General features: G+C 49.1%; 2 protein-coding genes across 2 annotated transcripts; both read right to left on the bottom strand.

The window, feature by feature from the left end:
• Positions 1–17,664: 17,664 nt before the first annotated feature.
• LOC123075327 (uncharacterized) lies at positions 17,665–18,344 on the bottom strand. Its single transcript, XM_044497962.1, has 2 exons — positions 18,092–18,344; positions 17,665–17,977 (listed from the first exon to the last, which is right to left on the bottom strand). The coding sequence occupies exons 1-2, from the start codon at positions 18,233–18,235 to the stop codon at positions 17,819–17,821; spliced, it is 303 nt and encodes a 100-aa protein (XP_044353897.1). The 5' UTR covers positions 18,236–18,344; the 3' UTR covers positions 17,665–17,818.
• Positions 18,345–20,116: 1,772 nt separating this feature from the next.
• LOC123080406 (uncharacterized) lies at positions 20,117–23,364 on the bottom strand. Its single transcript, XM_044503329.1, has 3 exons — positions 22,118–23,364; positions 21,196–21,295; positions 20,117–20,416 (listed from the first exon to the last, which is right to left on the bottom strand). The coding sequence occupies exons 1-2, from the start codon at positions 23,256–23,258 to the stop codon at positions 21,207–21,209; spliced, it is 1,230 nt and encodes a 409-aa protein (XP_044359264.1). The 5' UTR covers positions 23,259–23,364; the 3' UTR covers positions 20,117–20,416; positions 21,196–21,206.
• Between the last annotated feature and the right edge of the window lie 312 nt (positions 23,365–23,676).

Below are 23,676 nucleotides of genomic sequence, written 5' to 3'. Positions count from 1 at the left end.
TCCTGTGCATATTCGGTTTCCCTTATTAGTTTAGGTTATAGTAATGTAATTGATGACTTATGCATGCGTGCGCAGCTTCCACTATATTCTCCTAGAGATTAAGCTTGAGCAGGGAGTAGTAACCGTCTTAGACTCGAGACGAAAAGATCCCCAGGACTATGCAGACATGACTCAAATGCTCGAGAAGTAAGTTAAATCGATCATTATCCACCATATCAGCAACTTTGTTCATTTCCTGATATCAAGTAATTGTTTTCTTTGTCTGAAAGGGTTTGGAGAAAATTCACCAAAAAAGCTCCTGCACTGCCGAAGAAGCTGCAATTTAGACACCCGAAAGTAAGTACTATAGTAGCATGTTCCGCGCATCTCCTAGTGATTCAAGCGCTAGTTTCATCAATACCATTTAGCATGCTTGCTTATCAGTTTGATTAACCTCTATTTCTTGTAAAGTAGTTGTGGCAGGAACCCGGGAATAATTACTGTGGATACTACATTTGCGAGTCCATCCGCTACACGACCTGTGAGCGGGGCTACTCTAACGAACAATATGAAGTGCGTAAGCAATAATATTCACAATTTTATTTTATTACCATCATTTGTGTGTCGAGTTTCATTTATTCATATATATGTATTGACCCCCTTCTTCAAATTAGATCTTTCGGATGCGGGGTGAACTCCTAGCACCAGATCGTATGCGAGCAATTCAAGAGGAATTGGCGGCATTCTTCCTTGACCACGTGATCGCTGAAAACGGAGAATACTATGTGGACCCTATGTTCTTACAATTTAATTAGGATATTATATTGTAAGAGATAATTATTGTATATATGTAGCCGGTAGTGTTGGATAGATATACGAGAACTTTTTGTTCGACCAATCTCTCGGAGAAGGAGAGGTGGTCGATATCACTTCTCTCTGTATGCATATGTTCATGGCGATCTTCTATTTCCTTCATTTGCTTACTAGCTAGCGTGTCTAGTCCTCTCCATACGTATATAGTATGTAGCGTCGACCACGCACGGAGATAAGAGAGGACACTTCTCTCTATTAATTAGCTAGCTAACACAATATATGAAACACCTAAAATAACCCCCAAAACCCCCAACCCCCCCCCTTCAAAAAAAAACAAAAACCCCAGCCACTGAAATGCTGACGCGTGGATGCCTATTGGTCCCGGTTAGTGCCACCAACCGGGACCAAAGGCCCTCCTGCCTGGGCTCGCCGCACCGGCCACATGGAGGCCCATCTGTCCCGGTTCATGTAAGAACCGGGACTAAAGGGTTAGGGCATTAGTAACGACCCTTTAGTCCCGGTTCAAAAAACGGGACAAAAGGCCCTTACCAACCGGGACAATAGGCCCTTTTTCTACTAGTGTCTATGGCCCATTTGGCCACTCGGCCTGAAGCATCTCGGCTTCCAATAATCTCGGCGAGTGGGGCAGTGCAGACAACAGTGATTGGGTGCTCTTGAAAGTACGGCTTCAGCTTCTTGGCGGCAAAGTGCACGCCGTAGCACATCTTCTGATAGTGGGGGTAATTCTGCTTGGAGGCGGACAACACTTCACTCAGGTAATACACCGGCCTCTGGACTGGTAGTGCCTTGCCATCTTCTTTGCGCTCCACGACTATGACTGTGTTGACCACCCGGCTGGTGGCGGCGACGTAGAGAAGCATGGGCTCCTTAGCAGTCGGGGCCGCCAGGACAGGCGGGGTGGTCAACACCTGCTTCTTGAGCTGGAGAAAAGCTTCGTCCGCCTTGTCATTCAACTCGAAAAAAGTGGTCTTCTTCATGAGCTGGTACAGGGGAAGAGCCTTCTCGCCCAGCCGACTAATGGAACGGCTGATGGATGCCAAGCAGCCGGTGAATTTTTGCACATCCAGCAGTTGGGTAGGTACCTCCATCCTCTCGATGGCCTTGATCTTCACAGGGTTGCACTGTATGCCGCGTTCTGAGACCAGGAAACCAAGAAGTTGGTCGGCTGGTACCCCAAAGACGCATTTCTCTGGGTTGAGCTTGAATTGAAAGCGGCGCATGTTCTCAAAGGTCTCTGTGAGGTCTTCTAGCAGAGTGCCTCGCTTCTCCATCTTCACCACAATGTCGTCCACGTAGACATGGGCGTTCTTGCCGAGTTGCATAAGGAGACACTTCTGCATGCAACGCTGAAACGTGGCGCCGGCATTCCTCAAGCCGAACGTCATGGTCAGGTAGCAGAAGGCTCCGAATGGTGTGATGAAGGCGGTCTTCAGCCTGTTGGCCGGGTTCAGCTTGATTTGGTGATACCCTGAGTATGCATCCAAAAAACTCAACAGCTCGCATCCGGCTGTGGAGTCTATCACTTGGTCGATTCTTGGCAAAGCAAATGGATCTTTGGGGCAAGCTTTGTTGAGGCTAGTATAATCAATACACATACGCCACTGCTTATTCTTCTTCAGCACAAGGACTGGGTTGGCTAACCACTCTGGGAAGAACACTTCCATAATGAAGCCGGCTGCTAGAAGCCGGGCTATTTCTTCTCCAACCACTCTTCTCTTCTCTTCTGATAGGCGGTGCAAGGGCTGCCTGACTGGCTTGGCATCAGGTCGGACATGTAACTTGTGCTCGGCGAAATCCGTTGGAACACCCGGCATGTCCTTAGGAGACCATGCAAAGATGTCCCGATTCTCATGGAGGAAATCGACGAGCTCGCTTTCCTATTTGCTGTCGAGGTTTGCACCAATGATAGCGTGCCTCTCCGGGTGCTCCGGATCCAAGGGTATCTTCTTTGTTTCTTTGGCCGGCTTGAACGAGCCCTCAGCTTCCGACTCCCTGGGGTTGGGCGACATTTCCGGCTGCTTGCCTGCCATCGCCCCAACCCGGTCAAGGAGCCGCTGCTCCGCCGCGATCATGAGGGACTCGGCTAGCCGGCTGCTGTCTGCCGCACAGGCGAACGACTTCTTGTAGTCCCCGACTATGGTTAGGATTCCCTTGGTGCTTGGCATCTTCATCTTGAGGTAAGCATAGTGGGGAACCGCCATGAACTTGGCCCGAGTAGGCCGGCCAAGTAGCGCATGATAGGGGCTCTCAAGGTCCACCACCTCGAACCAGACTGGCTCTCGATGAAAGTGATCTTTGTCTCCAAAGAGGACGGCTGTCTGGCTCTTGCCGATTGGTGAGCAGGAAAGGCCAGGGACTATGCCATGGAATACAGTCCGACTGGGCTGAAGCTGCCTCTGCTTGATTCCCAACTTCTCCATTGTGTCACGGTACAGGATGTTGATGCTGCTGCCGCCATCTATCAGCACTCGAGAGAAACGAGCAGCCCGTCTCTCTGTTGCGAAGGTGGCATCTAAGACCAGGGCATAAGAACCAGAGGAGGGCATCACCTCCGGGTGGTCGGCTGTGCTCCAACTGATAGGCTTCTCAGACCAATGCATGAACTCGGGGGTCTCTGATGCTACTGCATGTACTTCTTGTTGCCGCTGCCGCCTGCTGTGCTTATCGTCGGCCACACTGGTGAACACAACATAAGCCCCATGTTCTTCAGGATATTCATCTTGTATTGCACCGACTGGCCGGACCACCGGCTGCTGGGGAGGAGGAGGAGGCGGGCCAGCAGGCGGAGGAGGCAGGAGTCCATCGCCCTTGGCGATCCGAGTGAGCCAGTGGCACTTTCGAGTGATGTGATTGGACGGCTTCGCACCGCTATGAAATTTGCAGGGTCCATCGAGAGTCTGCTCGTATGAGAAGGTGGGCAACCAGTTGGGCTTGCCGCCCTTCTGACGCTTGGGAGGAGGTTGCCTTCCGGCTGCTGGTCTTCGATTGTCGCCACCTGCCGGCTTGTGGAAGCCGGTTGTGGCGCCTTGCGCTTGTTGTCGTTTTGCTGCTGCCGCCGACTGGCGTCACCAGCCGAGGTTCGGGGAGCTTGAGGAGCCACTTTGCCGGATGCATCAACTTGAATCTCCGCCTTCATGGAGGAGTCGGCCGTGGCGTATTTGTCTGCTATGATCAGCAGTTCGTCGAGGGTCGCCGGCTCGTCGCAGAGAAGTTTGTGCTTGAGCAGAGTGCCTTCTCTGCACCTGGCTGTGAAGTACTCAATAGCCTGCACCTCGTGCACGCCTTCACAGGAATTGTGCAGCTCGGCCCAGCGTGTGAGGTAGTCGCGAGTCGACTCGTTGGGGCCATGGACGCACAAGGAGAGCTGGCGAGGCTTGGGCGGCCACTTGTACGTGCTATGAAGGCTTCGGTGAAATCAACCCAGTTGTTGATGCTACGGGGCTTCAGGCTATTCAGCCATGTCCGGGCGGTGCGTTGGAGCATGAGCGGAACATACTTCACGGCAACGCGCTTGTTGCCGTTTGCGATGCTGACGGCCGTGGAGTAGTCGACCAGCCAGTCTTCTGGCTTCACGGAGCCGGTGTATTTGGGCGTATCTCTTGGGAGTGTGAACCCTTTGGGGAAGGGCTCGTCACGGATGCGAGGGCCAAAACAGGGCGGACCCAGCGCGTCTTCTTCTTCTAGCGCCAGGGATCGGTTGAGGCGATCGATCCGGTGGCGGGCATCATTTTCTCCGACTCCTTCTCGGGGGCCTAGGCGGTCGCCGAGTGTTGGGTGGTCGACAGGCGGCGGAGAAACGCGCCTATCTCTGCGCTTGGGAGGCTGGTAGTCGCCTGGTCGTTCCACCGCTCGCGGGCGACCGTCTCGGTCACGCTCGATGGTGATGTACGTCCGGCTGCGGCTTGCAGCCGGCTCCTTGTCTCGTCGTCTGCGGGCGCCACCAGTCGGCGTCTGGGAGGTCGCGCCATGCTCTCGGCAGGGGGGTTGATTCTCAGCCTGCGGGCCGGGCTCCACCACTCGGCGGCCGGCCTCTTGCTGCGTGGCGGCTGCGTCAAGGAGCTGCCGCACGCGGCCCATCATGCAGCGACGCTGGTCGCCCTCCAAATGCTCCAACTCTTATGTCGCCGCTGAAGAAAATATGCCCTAGAGGCAATAATAAATTATTATTTATTTCCTTATTTCATGATAAACGTTTATTATTCATGCTAGAATTGTATTAACCGGAAACATAATACATGTGTGAATACATAGACAAACATAGTGTCACTAGTATGCCTTTACTTGACTAGCTCGTTAATCAAAGATGGTTAAGTTTCCTAACCATAGATATGAGTTGTCATTTGATTAACGGGATCACATCATTAGGAGAATGATGTGATTGACTTGACCCATTCCGTTAGCTTAGCACTTGATCGTTTAGTATGTTGCTATTGCTTTTTTCATGACTTATACATGTTCCTATGACTATGAGATTATGCAACTCCCGTTTACCGGAGGAACACTTTGTGTGCTACCAAACGTCACAACGTAACTGGGTGATTATAAAGGTGCTCTACAGGTGTCTCCAAAGGTACTTGTTGAGTAGGCGTATTTCGAGATTAGGATTTGTCACTCCGATTGTCGGAGAGGTATCTCTGGGCCCTCTCGGTAATGCACATAACTATAAGCCTTGCAAGCAATGTGACTAATGAGTTAGTTGCGGGATGATGCATTACGGAACGAGTAAAGAGACTTGCCGGTAACGATATTGAACTAGGTATTGAGATACCGACGATCAAATCTCGGGCAAGTAACATACCGATGACAAAGGGAACAACGTATGTTGTTATGCGGTTTGACAGATAAAGATCTTCATAGAATATGTAGGAGCCAGTATGAGCATCCAGGTTCCGCTATTGGTTATTGACCGGAGATGTGTCTCGGTCATGTCTACATAGTTCTCGAACCCGTAGGGTCCGCACGCTTAACGTCCGGTGACGATTTGTATTATGAGTTATGTGATTTGATGTACCGAAGCTGGTTCGGAGTCCCGGATGAGATCGGGGACATGACGAGGAGTCTCGAAATGGTCGAGACGTAAAGATCGATATATTGGACGACTATATTCGGACATCGGAAAGGTTCCGAGTGATTCGGGTATTTTTCGGAGTACCGGAGAGTTACGGAATTCGTATTGGGCATTAATGGGCCATACGGGAAAGGAGAGTAAGGCCTCAAAAGGTGGCCACACCCCTCCCCATGGTCTGGTCCGAATTGGACAAGGGAAGGGGGGTGCCCCCTTCCTTCCTTCTCCTTTTCCCTTCCCTTTTTCCTATTCCATGTGGGAGGAGGAATCCTTCTAGGACTAGGGAGTCCTAGTAGGACTCCACACTTCTGGCGCGCCCTAGGGGCTGGCCGGCCTCCCCTCCTCCATCCTTTATATACGGGGGCAGGGGGCACCTCTAGAGACAACACATTGATCTGTTGATCTATTCCAGCCGTGTGCGGTGCCCCCCTCCACCATATTCCACCTCGGTCATATCGTAGCGGTGCTTAGGCGAAGCCCTGCGTCGGTAGCAACATCATCACCGTCACCACGCCGTCGTGCTGACAGAACTCTCTCGTGAAGCTCTGCTGGATCGGAGTTCGTGGGACGTCATCGAGCTGAACGTGTGCTGAACTCGGAGGTGCCGTACGTTCGGTACTTGGATCGGTCGGATCGTGAAGACGTACGACTACATCAACCGTGTTGTGCTAACGCTTCCGCTTTCGGTCTACGAGGGTACGTGGACACACTCTCCCCTCTCGTTGCTATGCATCACCATGATCCTGTGTGTGCGTAGGAATTTTTTTGAAATTACTGCGTTCCCCAACAGTGGCATCCGAGCCAGGTTTTATGCGTAGATGTTATATGCACGAGTAGAACACAACTTAGTTGTGGGTGATACAAGTCATACTGCTTACCAGCATGTCACACTTTGGTTCGGCGGTATTGTTGGATCAAGCGGCCTGGACCGACATTACGCGTACGCTTACGCGAGACTGGTTCTACCGACGTGCTTTGCACACAGGTGGCTGGCGGGTGTCAGTTTCTCCAACTTTAGTTGAATCGAGTGTGGCTACGCCCGGTCCTTGAGAAGGTTAAAACAGCACTAACTTGATAAACTATTGTTGTGGTTTTGATGCGTAGGTAAGAACGGTTCTTGCTCAGCCCGTAGCAGCCACGTAAAACTTGCAACAACAAAGTAGAGGACGTCTAACTTGTTTTTGCAGGGCATGTTGTGATGTGATATGGTCAAGACGTGATGACATATAAGTTGTTGTATGGATGATCATGTTTTGTTGAAGTTATCAGCAACTAGCAAAAGCCTTATGGTTGTCTCTCTATTGCATAAGATGCAAGCGCTAAATAATTGCTTTACTTTATCGCTATGCGATAGCAATAGTTGCAAGAGCAATAGTTGGCGAGACGACCATGTGACGACACATTGATATAGATCAAGATGGCGGAGATCGTGGTGTCATGCCGGTGACGATGGAGATCATGACGATGCTTTGGAGATGGAGATCAAAGGCACAAGATGATGATGGCCATATCATGTCACATATTATGATTGCATGTGATGTTTACCTTTTATACATGTTATTTTGCTTAGTTCGGCGCTAGCTTTATAAGATGATCTCTCACTAAATTTCAAGGTATAAGTGTTCTCCCTGAGTATGCACCGTGGCGAAAGTTCTTCGTGCCGAGACACCACGTGATGATCGGGTGTAATAGGCTCTACGTTCAAATACAACGGGTGCAAAACAGTTGCACACGCGGAATACTCAGGTTAAACTTGACGAGCCTAGCATATGAAGATATGGCCTCGGAACACTGAGACCGAAAGGTCGAGTGTGAATCATATAGAAGATATGATCAACATAGTGATGTTCACCATTGAAAACTACTCCATCACACGTGATGATCGGACATGGTTTAGTTGATTTGGATCACGTGATCACTTAGATGATTAGAGGGATGTCTATCTAAGTGGGAGTTCTTAAGTAATATGATTAATTGAACTTTAATTTATCATGAACTTAGTCCTGGTAGTATTAGCATATCTATGTTGTAGATCAATAGCTCGCGATGTTGCTCCCTGTTTATTGTGTTCCTAGAGAAAAACTATGTTGAAAAATGTTAGTAGCAATGATGCGGATTGGATCCGTGATCTGAGGATTATCCTCATTGCTGCACAGAAGAATTATGTCCTTGATACACCGCTAGGTGACAGACCTATTGCAGGAGCAGATGCAGACGTTATGAACGTTTTGCTAGCTCAATATGATGACTACTTGATAGTTTAGTGCACCATGCTTAACGGCTTAGAATCAGGACTTCAAAGACGTTTTGAACGTCATGGACCATATGAGATGTTCCAGGAGTTGAAGTTAATATTTCAAGCAAATACCCGAGTTGAGAGATATGAAGTCTCCAACAAGCTCTATAGCTAAAAGATGGAGGAGAATAGCTCAAGCAGTGAGCACGTGCTCAGATTGTCTGGGAACTACAATCGCTTGAATCAAGTGGGAGTTAATCTTCCAGATAAAATAGTGATTGACAGAATTCTCTAGTCACCATCACCAAGTTAGCAGAACTTCGTCATGAACTATAGTATGCAAGGGATGACGAAAACGATTCTCGAGCTTTTCATGATGATGAAATCGATGAAGGTAGAAATCAAGAAAGAGCATCAAGTGTTGATGATTAACGAGACCACTAGTTTCAAGAAAAGGGGCAAAGGGAAGAAGGGGAACTTCAAGAAGAACGACAAGCAAGTTGCTGCTCGAGTGAAGAAGCCCAAGTCTGGACCTAAGCCTGAGACTAAGTGCATCTACTGCAAAGGGACTGGTCACTGGAAGCGGAACTACCCCAAGTAATTGGCGGATAAGAAGTATGGCAAAGTGAACATAAGTATATTTGATATACATGTTATTGATGTGTACTTTACTAGTGTTTATAGCAACCCCTCGGTATTTGATACTGGTTCAGTTGCTAAAAGTAGAAACTCAAAACGGGAGTTGCAGAATGAACAGAGACTAGTTAAAGGTGAAGTGACGATGTGTGTTGGAAGTGGTTCCAAGATTGATATGATCATCATCGCACACTCCCTATACTTTCGGGATTAGTGTTGAACCTAAAATAAATGTTATTTGGTGTTTGCGTTGAGCATGAATATGATTTGATCATGTTTATTGCAATACGGTTATTCATTTAAGTTAGAGAATAATTATTGTTCTGTTTACATGAATAAAACCTTCTATGGTCATACACCCAATGAAAATGGTTTGTTGGATCTCGATCGTAGTGATACACATATTCATACTATTGAAGCCAAAAGATGCAAAGTTAATAATGATAGTGCACCTTATTTGTGGCATTGCCGTTTAGGTCATATTGGTGTAAAGCGCATGAAGAAACTCCATGCTGATGGGCTTTTGGAATCACTTGATTATGAATCACTTGATGCTTGCGATCCATGCCTCTTGGGCAAGATGACTAAAACGCCGTTCTCCGGAACAATGGAGCGAGCAACAGATTTGTTATAAATCATACATACTGATGTATGTGGTCCGATGAATGTTGAGGCTCGCGGCGGGTATCGTTATTTTATGACCTTCACAGATGATTTGAGCAGATATGGGTATATCTACTTAATGAAACATAGGTCTGAAACATTTGAAAAGTTCAAAAAAATTCAGAGTGAAGTGGAAAATCATCGTAACAAGAAAATAAAGTTTCTACGATCTGATCGTGGAGGAGAATATTTGAGTTACAAGTTTGGCCTTCAGTTAAAACAATGTGAAATAGTTTCACTACTCACGCCACCTGGAACACCACAGTGTAATGGTGTGTCCGAACGTCGTAACCGTACTTTATTAGATATGGTGCAATCTATGATGTCTCTTACCGATTTATCACTATCGTTTTGGGGTTATGCATTAGAGACAGCTGCATTCACGTTAAATAGGGCACCATCTAAATCCATTGAGACGACAACATATGAACTGTGGTTTGGCAAGAAACCAAAGTTGTCGTTACTTAAAGTTTGGGGTTGCGATGCTTATAAGGAAAAGTTTCATCCTGATAAGCTCAAACCCAAATCGGAGAAATGTGTCTTCATAGGATACCCAAAGGAGACAGTTGGGTACACATTCTATCACAGATCCGAAGGCAAGATATTCGTTGCTAAGAATGGATCCTTTCTAGAGAAGGAGTTTCTCTCAAAAGAAGTGAGTGGGAGGAAAGTAGAACTTGATGAGGTAATTGTACCTGCTCCCTTATTGGAAAGTAGTTCATCATAGAAATCTGTTCCTGTGACTACTACACCAATTAGCGAGGAAGCTAATGATGATGATCATGTAACTTCAGATTAAGTTACTACCGAACCTCGTAGGTAAACTAGAGTGAGATCCGCACCAGAGTGGTACGGTAATCCTGTTCTGGAGGTCATGTTACTTGACCATGACGAACCTATGAACTATGAGGAAGCGATGATGAGCCCAGATTCCGCGAAATGGCTTGAGGTCATGAAATCTGAGATGTGATCCATGTATGAGAACAAAGTGTGGACTTTGGTTGACTTGCCCGATGATCGGCAAGACATAGAAAATAAATGGATCTTCAAGGGAAGACGGACGCTGATAGTAGTGTTATTATCTACAAAGCTAGACTTGTTGAAAAAGGTTTTGACAAAGTTCAAGGTGTTGACTACGATGAGATTTTCTCACTCGTAGCAATGCTTAAGTCTGTCCGAATCATGTTAGCAATTGCCGCATTTTATGATTATGAAATTTGGAAAATGGATGTAAAGACTGCATTCCTGAATGGATTTCTGGAAGAAGAGTTGTATATGATGCAACCTGAAGGTTTTATTGATCCAAAGGATGCTAACAAAGTGTGCAAGCTCTAGCGATCCATCTATGGAATGGTGCAAGCATCTCGGAGTTGGAATATACACTTTGATAAGTTGATCAAAGCATATAGTTTTATACAGACTTGCGGTGAAGCCTGTATTTACAAGAAAGTGAGTGGGAGCACTACAGCATTTCTGATAAGTATATGTGAATGCCATATTGTTGATCGGAAATAATGTAGAATTATTCTGCAAAGCATAAAGGAGTGTTTGAAAGGAGTTTTTCAAAGAAAGACCTCGGTGAAGCTGCTTACATATTGAGCATCAAGATCTATAGAGATAGATCAAGACGCTTGATAAGTTTTTTCAATGAGTACATACCTTGAGAAGATTTTGAAATAGTTCAAAATGGAACAGTCAAAGAAAGAGTTCTTGCCTGTGTTACAAGGTGTGAAATTGAGTAAGACTCAAAGCCCGACCACGGCAGAAGATAGAAAGAGAATGAAAGTCATTCCCTATGCCTCAGCCATAGGTTCTATAAAGTATGGCATGCTGTGTACCAGATCTATTGTATACCCTACCACTGAGTTTGGCAAGGGAGTACAATAGTGATCTAGGAGTAGATCACTGGACAGCGGTCAAAATTATCCTTAGTGGAATAAGGATATGTTTCTCGATTATGGAAGTGACAAAAGGTTCGTCGAAAAGGGTTACGTCGATGCAAGTTTTGACACTGATCCAGATGACTCTAAGTCTCAATCTGGATACATATTGAAAGTGGGAGCTATTAGCTAGAGTAGCTCCGTGCAGAGCATTGTAGACATAGAAATTTGCAAAATACTTACGGATCTGAATGTGACAGACCCGTTGACTAAAATTATCTCACAAGCAAAACATGATCACACCTTAGTACTCTTTGGGTGTTAATCACATAGCGATGTGAACTAGATTACTGACTCTAGTAAACCCTTTGGGTGTTGGTCACATATCGATGTGAACTATGGGTGTTAACCACATAAAGATGTGAACTATTGATGTTAAATCACATGGCGATGTGAACTATATTATTGATTCTAGTGCAAGTGGGAGACTGAAGGAAATATGCCCTAGAGGCAATAATAAAGTTATTATTTATTTCCTTATTTCATGATAAATGTTTATTACTCATGCTAGAATTGTATTAACCAGAAACATAATACATGTGTGAATACATAGACAAACATGGTGTCACTAGTATGCCTCTACTTGACTAGGTCGTTAATCAAAGATGGTTAAGTTTCCTAACCATAGACATGAGTTGTCATTTGATTAACGGGATCACATCATTAGGAGAATGATGTGATTGACTTGACCCATTCCGTTAGCTTAGCACTTGATCGTTTAGTATGTTGCTATTGCTTTTTTCATGACTTATACATGTTCCTATGACTATGAGATTATGCAACTCCCGTTTACCGGAGGAACACTTTGTGTGCTACCAAACGTCACAATGTAACTGGGTGATTATAAAGGTGCAATACAGGTGTCTCCAAAGGTACTTGTTGAGTTGGCGTATTTCAAGATTAGGATTTGTCACTCCGATTGTCGGAGAGGTATCTCTGGGCCCTCTCGGTAATGCACATAACTATAAGCCTTGCAAGCAATGTGACTAATGAGTTAGTTGCGGGATGATGCATTACGGAACGAGTAAAGAGACTTGCCGGTAACGAGATTGAACTAGGTATTGAGATACCGATGATCAAATCTCGGGCAAGTAACATACCGATGACAAAGGGAACAACGTATGTTGTTATGCGGTTTGACCGATAAAGATCTTCGTAGAATATGTAGGACCCAATATGAGCATCCAGGTTCCGCTATTGGTTATTGGCCGGAGATGTGTCTCGGTCATGTCTACATAGTTCTCGAACCCGTAGGGTCCGCACGCGTAACGTTCGGTGACGATTTGTACTATGAGTTATGTTATTTGATGTACCGAAGGTAGTTCGGAGTCCCGGATGAGATCGGGGACATGACGAGGAGTCTCGAAATGATCGAGACGTAAAGATCGATATATTGGACGACTATATTCGGACATCGGAAAGGTTCCAAGTGATTCGGGTATTTTTCGGAGTACCGGAGAGTTACGGGAATTCGTATTGAGCCTTAATGGGCCATACGGGAAAGGAGAGAAAGGCCTCAAAAGGTGGCCGCACCCCTCCCCATGGTCTGGCCCGAATTGGACTAGGGAAGGGGGGCGCCCCCTTCCTTCCTTCTCCTTTTCCCTTCCCTTTTTCCTATTCCATGTGGGAGGAGGAATCCTACTAGGACTAGGGAGTCCTAGTAGGACTCCACACTTCTGGCGCGCCCTAGGGGCTGGCCAGCCTCCCCTCCTCCATCCTTTATATACGGGGGCAGGGGGCACCTCTAGAGACAACAAGTTGATCTGTTGATCTATTCCAGCCGTGTGCGGTGCCCCCCTCCACCATATTCCACCTCGGTCATATCGTAGCGGTGCTTAGGCGAAGCCCTTCGTCGGTAGCAACATCATCACCGTCACCACGCCGTCGTGCTGACGGAACTCTCTCGTGAAGCTCTGCTGGATCGGAGTTCGCGGGACGTCATCGAGCTGAACGTGTGCTGAACTCGGAGGTGCCGTATGTTCGGTACTTGGATCGATCGGATCGTGAAGACGTACGACTACATCAACCGCGTTGTGCTAACGCTTCCGCTTTCGGTCTACGAGGGTACATGGACACACTCTCCCCTCTCGTTGCTATGCATCACCATGATCCTGTGTGTGCGTAGGAAATTTTTTGAAATTACTGCGTTCCCCAACAGCCGCCTGGGCGGCTCGTATGTTCTCCTGGGGCGTGGTGTAAGTCGGGCGATCGGCCCCCAGCATGCTGGCGATGGCGGCCCTGCGTTGCCGAATGGCGCCTATGCGACTGGGCTCGCCAGCGGCTGGCGTGCCGCCAATGGCGCGATCGACCTCGCGCTGATAGGCCTCGGAGAGGCGCCTCATCGCGGCCAGCTTCTGGGCGCTATCGTAGAGCGCCTTGCGATGCGCCTCCAGTGCCTCGCCGTCGGCGTCTTCGGGTAGGGGCGCGGCCAGGTCCCGCACTGCCGTCTGCAGCGGATCCTGGCCACCTCTGCCAGAGTGCTCGCCATGGCTGATGACAAGCACCTCCGTGACGGTGCTTCCGCCACTGTCCGCGTGAGGAAGCGGTTCGTCGTAGACCATCACATTGGTGGGGAAAGCGTCGAGCAACGCCGTGTTGGAATTGACAAGCATCGGGTCGGTAGAACCAACCGACTCCAAGTCCACAACAGGCCCGCTGACGACGTGGAGCTGGTCGAGGAGGCTGACGAGGCGGCTCTCGGGGTCATCTGTGCCCGCATCAGATACGGGCTCGTCGGAGAGGCGAATCTCGCCAACAAGATCGGCGAGGTAGCTTGCCGCGCAGACGACCTCCGCGTACGCCGTCTGGAGTGCCGGGCTGGCTGCGCTCGCCAGGGAGGAACAAGGTTCCCGTCCAGAACAGGTCTCCGGGCGACGGTGCACCTCGCCCCATGGTGGGCGCCAAATGTCGGGGGTTGGGTGCGAAATATGCCAAAGGGTGGCTTATCATGGTGGGAGCGAGTAGAACGTCGCCGGTGCCCAGAAGCGGGATGAGGCGTAGACACGAACGCCGACGTACTTTACCCATGTTCGGGGCTCTCCTAGGAGATAACACCCCTAGTCCTGCTCTGCGGGGTCTCCGCATGACCACTAAGGCACTAGTGAGTACAGTGGTGCTCCTCGAGCTGTATGCTAGAGGTAGAAGAAAGCAGGGCTAGCTCTCTCCTTTCTCGATATGTGAGTCTAGGTCTAACAGGTCCGGACCCCTTTGCATGGGTGCCCTGGGGGGTTTATATAGGCCTACCCCCAGGGGTACAATGGTAATCTGGCCGGGTGTAGGACCCGACTGTCAGTGTCTCTGGCCACCGGCTTCTCCGCCGGCTGCTGGGGCCCGCCGCCTGGTGGGCCCCGCTGACTGGTCCGGTACGGGGCCAACAGGCCGCTTCCGCCGCTCGCGGGTCTTGCCGGCTGCTTGTTACTACAGCCGTAATGCTAATGACGCACGCTTGGTCGAGAGGGGTGTGGCTACAGTCCCGCCGTCTGGTGGGAGATCACTGTAGCCACACCACGTCTCATCTGGTTAATGGGGCATGGACATCGAGGGAGGAGCTGGCCGCCTGCTAGGAGCCGGCCTCCCTCAGGTCCGTCCGGCCAGGCTTCTGCCGCCTTCTGGGCTCTCGCGGCCTGTAGGGCCCGCCGCCTGCAGGTCGTAGCGACAGGCCGTCGTGGGAGCAGGGCTCCGCCTGACAGGAATGTTGTCGAGGGTGGAGCTGCAACAGTGCCACGCCGTGCGGTGATCTCCGCCTGTACGGGGCACTGTGGCCGCGCCACCCGGGACGTGGGGGTGATGAGCTACACTGTAGCCACATCCTGTCTTGTCTTCTTAATGGGGGCACAGACTTTGAGGGCGTCATAGGCCGCCTGCTAGGAGTCGGCCTGTCTCGGGGCCGTCTTCTGGTGCTTGGCCGTCTTCCAGCAGCCGGCCGTATGAGTCAGCCGACCACTAGAAGGCGGCGCTTCATCCTGGATGCTTGGGGGCGCAGCCGGCCCGAATGTCTTGAAATGCTCAGGGACTTGGGTTAGGCTACCCGTGGCCCATTACTCCGACAGGCATCTCCAACGCCTACCCGCAAACCTCCCACATGCGTTCGAACCACGCTGTCCGGACAACCTCCCACATGCGTTCGAACCACGTTGTCTGGACAGCGGAATCCATCCACGCTGCTCGAGTCCTACTGCTTCGCCCGTGAGATCCGCCTGCTGGCGGAGGTGGCGGCCGCCGGCAAGGGTTGCTACGACGAGGCGACCGAGGCGGTGTTCAGCGAGACCGACGACGACGAGGAGGACATTGTCGAGTCCGTGCCCCGCCGCAACGACCACAAAGCCGACATGTCCGCTGGCGCCGCTGGCAGCGAGGAAGAGTAGTGCACGGTAGGTCGCCGCTAGTCTAGTCCCAGGAAGGTCGCCGTTCTCCCCTGCCGTCGATGCCAAGCTTGATGGGCTCAACATCATCGGTCAATTAGTCACTTGGCGGCGATGTGGAGGTGGACGGCTTCACCTCGAGGCGGAGGTTACGGTGACAGAGCTGGAGAGCGCCGAGGCGGAACTGAAGACGGTGAAGCTTCAGTTCTCTTGGTTCATGGCCGGACACGGGGAACGGACGCCAACGACCGGAGGTGGACGGCTTCACCTCGAGGCGGAGGTTACGGTGACAGAGCTGGAGAGCGCCGAGGCGGAACTGAAGATGGTGAAGCTTCAGTTCTCTTGGTTCATGGCCGGACACGGGGAACAGACGCCAACGACCATTTAGACCTAGCCGGATGAGTTCCGCTTAGTTAATGTAAATATAATGAAATATGTCATGTTTAGATGAAATCCGTCATGTTTATATGGAATCCGGTTGTGCTTATATGAAATCCGGTTGTGTTTGATCGAATTTCGTTCGGTTAGTTTGAGTTGTTGTCGATATGTATGCGGCTAGCATTGGATGGTGGCTTCCCGCATCCATGTCCGCGGGCGGATGCGGGAGAAGATCTGCGGGTTGCCGTTGAATATGCCCTTAGTGGTACAACGAATCCTAGAGAAGATGAAAATTTAAACGGGTCCCTGGAGGCCCGCCACACTGCACACTCCTATACAGGTCGAGGATGTTGCACTGGCGCCAACGCTCCCTCCCGAAGCCAGCGAGACCTTGGACTCAGCGGCCGGTCTTGTCGCAGACGGGAAGTCGTCAACCTCGGCTATGGCATGCCCACCGACGAAGGAGTAGCGAGGCGTAGAAACACTGAAGCCCATCCATCGTCTCCCTCGCCGGCGAGCAAGAGAGAGGAAGAACTGGCGCGTGAACCTCCTACACACCACCCCACTAGCCCTGCACAGTCGCTGGAGGAGGCGACGACTCAACAAAGACATGGCCGGAGGACCAGATCCTCAGCGAGGGATTCGACAGCATCGCCTCACCGACCACTCGCAGGAACGGAAGATTGACGGAGAGCCCTGATCACCAAAAGCCGCCAGGACCACGTTGACGCCCCAAAGGACGACGACGCGGAGGGAGAGGATCTGCGGCATCACCTCCATCTCGACAACGCCGACGGTCGAAACCCTACTTATTCATACCTATAAACACACCAAAGCAGAGATTCGGGGTCCCCCACCCTCCTGCCGTCGGAGTTGCCGGCGGAGGGAGAGGGAACCCACGGCTCGCTGGCGAGCGCGGGGGAAACAAAGACACCGGAGATTCGCCTCTCTCTTCTGTTCACATGAGAGGAGAACATGCAATCGCTAACATGGAGAGCGAAATCCTATTCTAACGCGCTTAGGCCAACTTCAAGTGCCCAAACTAAATGTAACGCGTATTCGGTCTTTTTTTTTTTGTTCGTTTGGATTGGTCAGGGACGTCGGTGTTTGGTTTTGTCCATCGGCCCGTAAATGCGTACAACGCAGACCGACGCAATTGGATTTTAAAAAATATAAAAAGCCATGCATTTAATTATGGACCAACCATGCATTTCAGTCCTGAAAAAAGAAGAAGAAGAAATAAGGGTATATAATATCGGAAATCCAACTCAGTGCCCAGACTCATTTGCTCCCGCTCAGACAAAAATTCTAATCAAATAGTAGAAAAATTCAAACAATTCCAAATCTTTTTGTATGGTAGATAATTTGATGCGTGAGGTGCGCTCCAAATTTCAACTCATTTGAACATCTGAGCAGCTCTCGGCAAAAAAGACAAATCGGAGCAGAACAGTGCATAAACAGTAAACTTTTTTACAGACCCTGAATTTGTCTTTTTTAACGAGAGCTGCTCGGATGTCCAAATGAGTTGAAATTTGGACCGGACCTCACGCATCAAATTATCTACCACCCAAAAAAAATTGAATTTTTTTTAATTTTTCTAGTATTTATTTTGATTTTTTTCTGAGCGGGGGTGCAGATGAGCTCGGGAGCAGAAACTCCGCACTCAATATAATATGCCTGCCTAACCCTCAAAACAAACAAGAATCCAAGTTTGGATGTGAGGCAATTAGTCTTGAGTACATAGGAACCCGGCAGGAATGAAGCAGAGAGCTAGAAAGACACAGAGCGCCATGAGAAGAGGGTGCTGCAGCTCGGGGTCGTGGTACTTGTACTTGAGCACGAACAAGGAGGCCAGTATCGCCAGGCTCAGCGTGGTTAAAGCACACTGCAAAGATAGTTGGTTACATACTTATCATAGTATGTTTGATATAGATAGATAGATGACGGTGCAGGCCGGCGGCGATGGGTTCAAGTTTATGTGGGTAGATGGATAGATTACCCTGACGAAGATGTTGGCACGGTGACGGAAGATCGGAGATGGAGCAGGAGCCGGCGGGTCGACGCGGCCTTCCTCCATCAGCCGGAGCAGGAGCCACCGCCGGTTCTCCCTCTGGATCTCCCGCTGGATCGTGTTGTGCATCATGGTGCCTGCCTGACCGTGAGGGGGTCTGCTGGCGGGTAAGACAAGGAGATTTATCTTATCTCTCGGGTGTCCAGACTGCTCCGAGTCGGCGCACGAGAGGCATGGACGGACGTCGTGCCGGGACCGGATCCTGAGAATTGTAAAGAAAAAGAGTAACCATAATCTGCGTAATACTCTCCCCGGGAATTTGGAGTAATATTTGTTGGTCGATAATTGGTCACCTGAATATTTGTATGTACAGGGTCCCTCCTAAGAGATGGTGCTAATTTAAACAGGGCGACGACGCCCCTCGTCTACTTCCGCCTCTTCACCTGGGCTCTCATAAGCAACTCCTTCAAGGGGCTAAGAGCATCTGCAACTGGGCCCATGCCCGTCTCGGACATTGCCCGGACGGAAAAATGTCACCCAACCGAGCACCCATATTCGGCCAAACACTCGAACTGATCAGCACTTTTCATATCCAGCCCATATTTGAGATGTTATGGGGACGCACGGACACGCTTGCCACGTCGGATCCGACCCACTCCGGCCCATCCGACCCCACATAAATTGGACCCTATCCACACTCCGGCCAAAACCCCAGTCGCATTCCACTCCCCTTCGCCCACAAGTTCCCGTCCGGCGATCTCCCACCTTCTCCGGCATGGCGGGAGCAGATCCGTGTCCTACATCTCCAGATCTGTTGACCCCAAGCTCGTCCCACGCGGCCCCGAGGAGGAGATGATCGTCCGTCTTGCGCTCCGCTGCTCTTGGGAGGAGTCCGCCCGGCGGCGGAAGTCGGACTCATTCCTCTGGGAATCCATTGCGTCCGCCCAAATGGCGCATGGATCCGGCACGAGGCGTGTCGCCGCTGCCTCACCGGAGGCGGTGTTGTTCGTCTGGCGTCTGAAGGTCATGCGAGGCAACGTGCGTGGGAGGCCGCGACAGCCCTCGCGGCAAACGTTGGCGAGGCGGAGTCGCACTCTCTGGCGCCACGTATGGTGCACGGCCACCCCGGGCACCGCAACCACGTCATGGCGGACGTGGCTGGCTCCGACCACGATGGATCCATCATCGATCTTACGTCCACCGGCGACATGTAGGCGACGGGCTCCGACAAGGAAGAGTAGGGCATGGGAGACTGACGACGACTCAAGTCATGTGAGCGAGTGTGTGTCCCATGTCCTACTATACCTCACTGATGACCGCACCAACACTCAGAGGGGCGCAACCAGCTGCCGTACATGGACAGGGGGAGCGGGATGAATTCCGCTCAAGATTAGTTTCACGCTGCATGTCATAATACGGATTTTATGATTTGAAAATGGTGTATCTGGATGTGGAAATGAATTTTTGTGTGATGTCCGGTCACTGTCTGCGGACGCGTTTGCGAGCGTTTGGAACCGGATTTCGCTACTTGTGGTTGTAGATGCTCTAAATAGCTACAACATAGCGGGGTACTTTCCGTGAGTGACGGTTAGGTTCCTTATCGAGTGACTGGTTGGCGATCTGGGGGCAATCGCTTCTGGGCCAAGTTTTCCGATCCTGCCACCGGCGGCCGCTCTTTCCACCATCCCGACCATCCCTCGCTAAGTCATGCATTCCCCCTCCCACTATCATAAGCCTTGTTTGTGTCCTAGGGCACACTGCTACTTCCTCCGTTCGGAATTACTCGTCCAAGAAATGAATGTATCTAGATGTATTTTAGTTGTAGATACATTCATTTTTGTGACAAGTAATTCCGGACGGAGGGAGTAGCTGCTAGGCAGCGTCAGAATCCTATGAAGATGTCTGGATTTTTCTGTTTCCAGCATGAGCAACCAATTTTACTGTGAGACTCATGGAGCGCCAACCCGTCAACCAAGAGCCGAGCTTGCTTGGCAAATGCACTCAAAATAGTGATACACAAGCAAACGAGCCACTGGAAGCCTTAATCAACCTGTACAAGGGACAAAGTCTTAATAAAGTTGTGCAAGGGAGCAAGAGACAGCCAATTTTCGTGCTGTCTCTACAGAGGTCACTGAAATAAGAGTGGGAGCTAACAAGTTAAACAGTTCATTCCTCCAAGTGTACTTCACACTTGATGAGTACTACTACACTGGATCAATTTTCAGATGGAGTGGACCATCACTGGCCCTGACCACAACACCAGAAAACAGAAGAACCTACACCGGGTAAGCCATTCCTGCAACCTGGACATACCTGCATAATAACAATAATCCAATCAGTTAGCTCACAAAGAATACCTTAAATAGTGAAATATCATTGGGGAAATAAATGGCAAAACAATAGAAAATAAAAACATTCAGCTTAATTATAAGCATAGCATATACTTCTTATAAACTGAAGTAGAACTACTCACATAAGAACAAGTATAGTATTGGCAGGTACTCCCTCCGTCCCAAAATATAAGATCATTTCTTACACTATCATGGTGTCAAAAATAGTCTTACATTTGGGGACTGAGGGAGTACTTTATAACTCATAAATAACATTTGTTTCAGCCCAAACTGGATGTCATTTTAACCTTTGCAGGGCACTAGAAGAGCAGAGCTTTGAGCATTTGACCACTATTTCTATTACCATCGAGAGTTAACAAAACGATATAATACCTCCATATAAATTCACAAATTTATGTAACCTAGAAATATTTTAATTTATGAACCTAGTCAACAGTATATACACTAGTGATAAAGTTGAGAAATTGACTGCATTTTTAAAAAAAACATATGACTTGATTAGAGATGCTTATAAGTTAGTACAACTTACTAGTGTGATAACGGAAACTGTACTGATTAGGATTCTTATGTTCCGGTATATATTGTTCTCAATTACTTAGGCAAAGTAGTGGATGTCTTACAATTACAAAGGGATTTAATACTTTCATATAAAAAATCATCAGTCAAAGCCCATGCAGCAATATATTGTAAAATGACACATATATCCCTGATGAACACGTCCAGGAGATAAAGTCATGTCACCTTTTCAGTCATCACAAAGTACTAACATGTGCTAACAGACGAGCATCTCCCATATATTTCAACACTTCATCTCTGCCATGTACATCAACAATGCCAGTACCTACGAGCATAATAAGTCAGGAACCAATGATAATTCGGATGGAAAACCATCGATAGAAAAGAGCAATATAATGGAATATCTAGGTGAACTGAAAGTTGTCTAGTTATGTAATCTGAGAAAAATTACATGAGACATGCAGAAAATAATTTATTCTCTAGTGCAAATGGACTCACTTCAGGAAGATATTCTTTTTTAACTGTTATGTGTCACATTATCAAGAGAACTGCAGACCAGCACTGAATATTATCATAACACAATTCACGCACAAGAAAAGATACTTTCTAGAAATCATCTTTAGTAAACACGATTCCTTGTCAGACGAAGCGGAGCAAATTAAGACATGGCAGAACTAAAAGCCCCACAAGAAACATATAATAGGTACGGCCAATTTTTTCTCCAGTTGTACATCTGAACTAGCTAATCACAGCATGGCCCTTCCACAGGTGACAAAAACCATAGCATTGATTTCCAACTGTTATCGGTGCTGAAAAGATATATATTTCAGATAAGCACATAAGACTACATTCGAAACACAATTTATGCATATGACCAACAGAAAAGAACAGCAACCTTAAGGACTACTCTCTCCGTCCTGAATTACTTTCTTAGATTATATCAATATCAATCTAAGACAAGTAATTTGGGACGGATGCAATATTTTCTTTTAAAGATTTCATCAAGCAGCAAAAGGAAAAATTGACATGATTTGAACTGAGCTTCAATCATCAGCATAGTATATGATAAGCATTTCAGCAACTAATTACAAAAAATAAATTGATCTTATAATACAAAGTAAAAAAATATGGTGATTGATATTTTTACCTGCAGCATAGCAACATTCATATGGATAATGGGGAAAGAAGAACACCGTATTGGAAAGTTTCTTAAACTCCATTGACTGGAGATAGACCACGAAGACACCAGAAGCTGTCGATACAAGGATTGCATTACTCTCCTCGGCAAACCCAACTAAAGTGAGGGAGTCACCCTTGCAAGTTGATCCAAGTTCCCCGAATTCAATAGCTCTGTCGAGCACCCATACAGCTGAACCATCAGAATCAGGCTCTCTCTTCCATAATTGGGCATTGAATAGTGAGAGATGGATGAAGCCAAGCCCACCATCTTCGGCGGGCATAATCCTCAATGTGTGATACCCGGGTTCTATGTGTGCCGGCAGCTCGGTCATGGCTAGGCTCTGATTATTCAGATCAAACTCAAGTACGAAATACTGACGATGGTCCTGAAGCACATGCGGTGCATAGGTATGTAACCAGTAAAGAGAATTCCCAATCAAAGTACTGGATTGGTCCATAGGTACAGAAGATTGCAGCTGCAGTGATTTGCTCTTGCTCCATATGCCAGTCTCCGATGAGTAAACCCATGCCGAAGCTCTTGCTTCTCCTCTGTCGTCATAGGCTACCAGGGCCACCTGGAATTGGCTTGAACGGCGGCCTTGGCCGCGGGCAGGGCGAAGCACCGCCCGGTTGAAAAAGTACATCCGGTCGTTGTCCAGCTCTGGTGGGAGGGTCAGGCAGCGCTGCTTGCGGGCGACGGGGTCCCACACACTTGGGCTGCGCGGCGGCCTTCCGCTGAGGAAAAGGACAAGCCCGTGGCGGCAGTCGACGATGCGGTTGTCCTCGCGGCGAGACATGGAGAAGCGATCCCGGGGGATGCGATCTGGTCGATCCAGCACTGGAACAAACGGACAGGAGCGATAGTCCTCGAAGAAGAAGCCGAGGAGAGGAGGCTTGCCGTGGTGGTGGTCGCGGAAGCGGCGTTGGAATCGGGGGTCGGCGACGAGGCGGCGCCAACGCTTGCAGACGCGGGAGGCCCGGGGGAGGGAGGAAGGCCGCGGCGGGAGGCGGAGGAGAATCTCCCGAAGCATGTCGTCGTCGTCTGGCAGAGAGGCGGGCGGCGGAGAGGTGCTGCGGCGGCGGGGAGCCATCTCCCCTCTCGTGCTCATGCTAGGGCTCCTCTCGGTGGGTGATTTGGTCGGCTGGGGAGGATGGCGTTGTCCACGCCGCCGGCGAGTAGTACTAGCGAAGCGAGGGGATTGATTTTGGGAACCTTTTTGTAGCATCTTACATCTTTTTTTAGGGTATAAATAAAATAAAATAAAGTGTAAAACGCTAACAAACGTTTTTTAGCGTCTTATACCATCTCCAACAGCGGCCCAATGCGCGGCGTGCTAAAAATCAGTATACAGTGCCGGGTGAGCCAGCTTGTGCGCGCAGCCGTGCGTTGGCTCCAGTGGCCGCCGCAAAATAAAGCGCGCCCGAGCCGCTCCAGCAGGCGCGCTATATTTCTTTTTTTTTTCTTGACGCCTACTATGTAAATTACGATTCGATACACATTTGGTTTCGATAGTACAAATGTGAGAT

Source organism: Triticum aestivum, chromosome 3D (genome assembly GCF_018294505.1).
Source record: "Triticum aestivum cultivar Chinese Spring chromosome 3D, IWGSC CS RefSeq v2.1, whole genome shotgun sequence".
Taxonomy (NCBI): domain Eukaryota; kingdom Viridiplantae; phylum Streptophyta; class Magnoliopsida; order Poales; family Poaceae; genus Triticum; species Triticum aestivum.
This window is presented reverse-complemented; position numbering and strand designations above follow the sequence as displayed.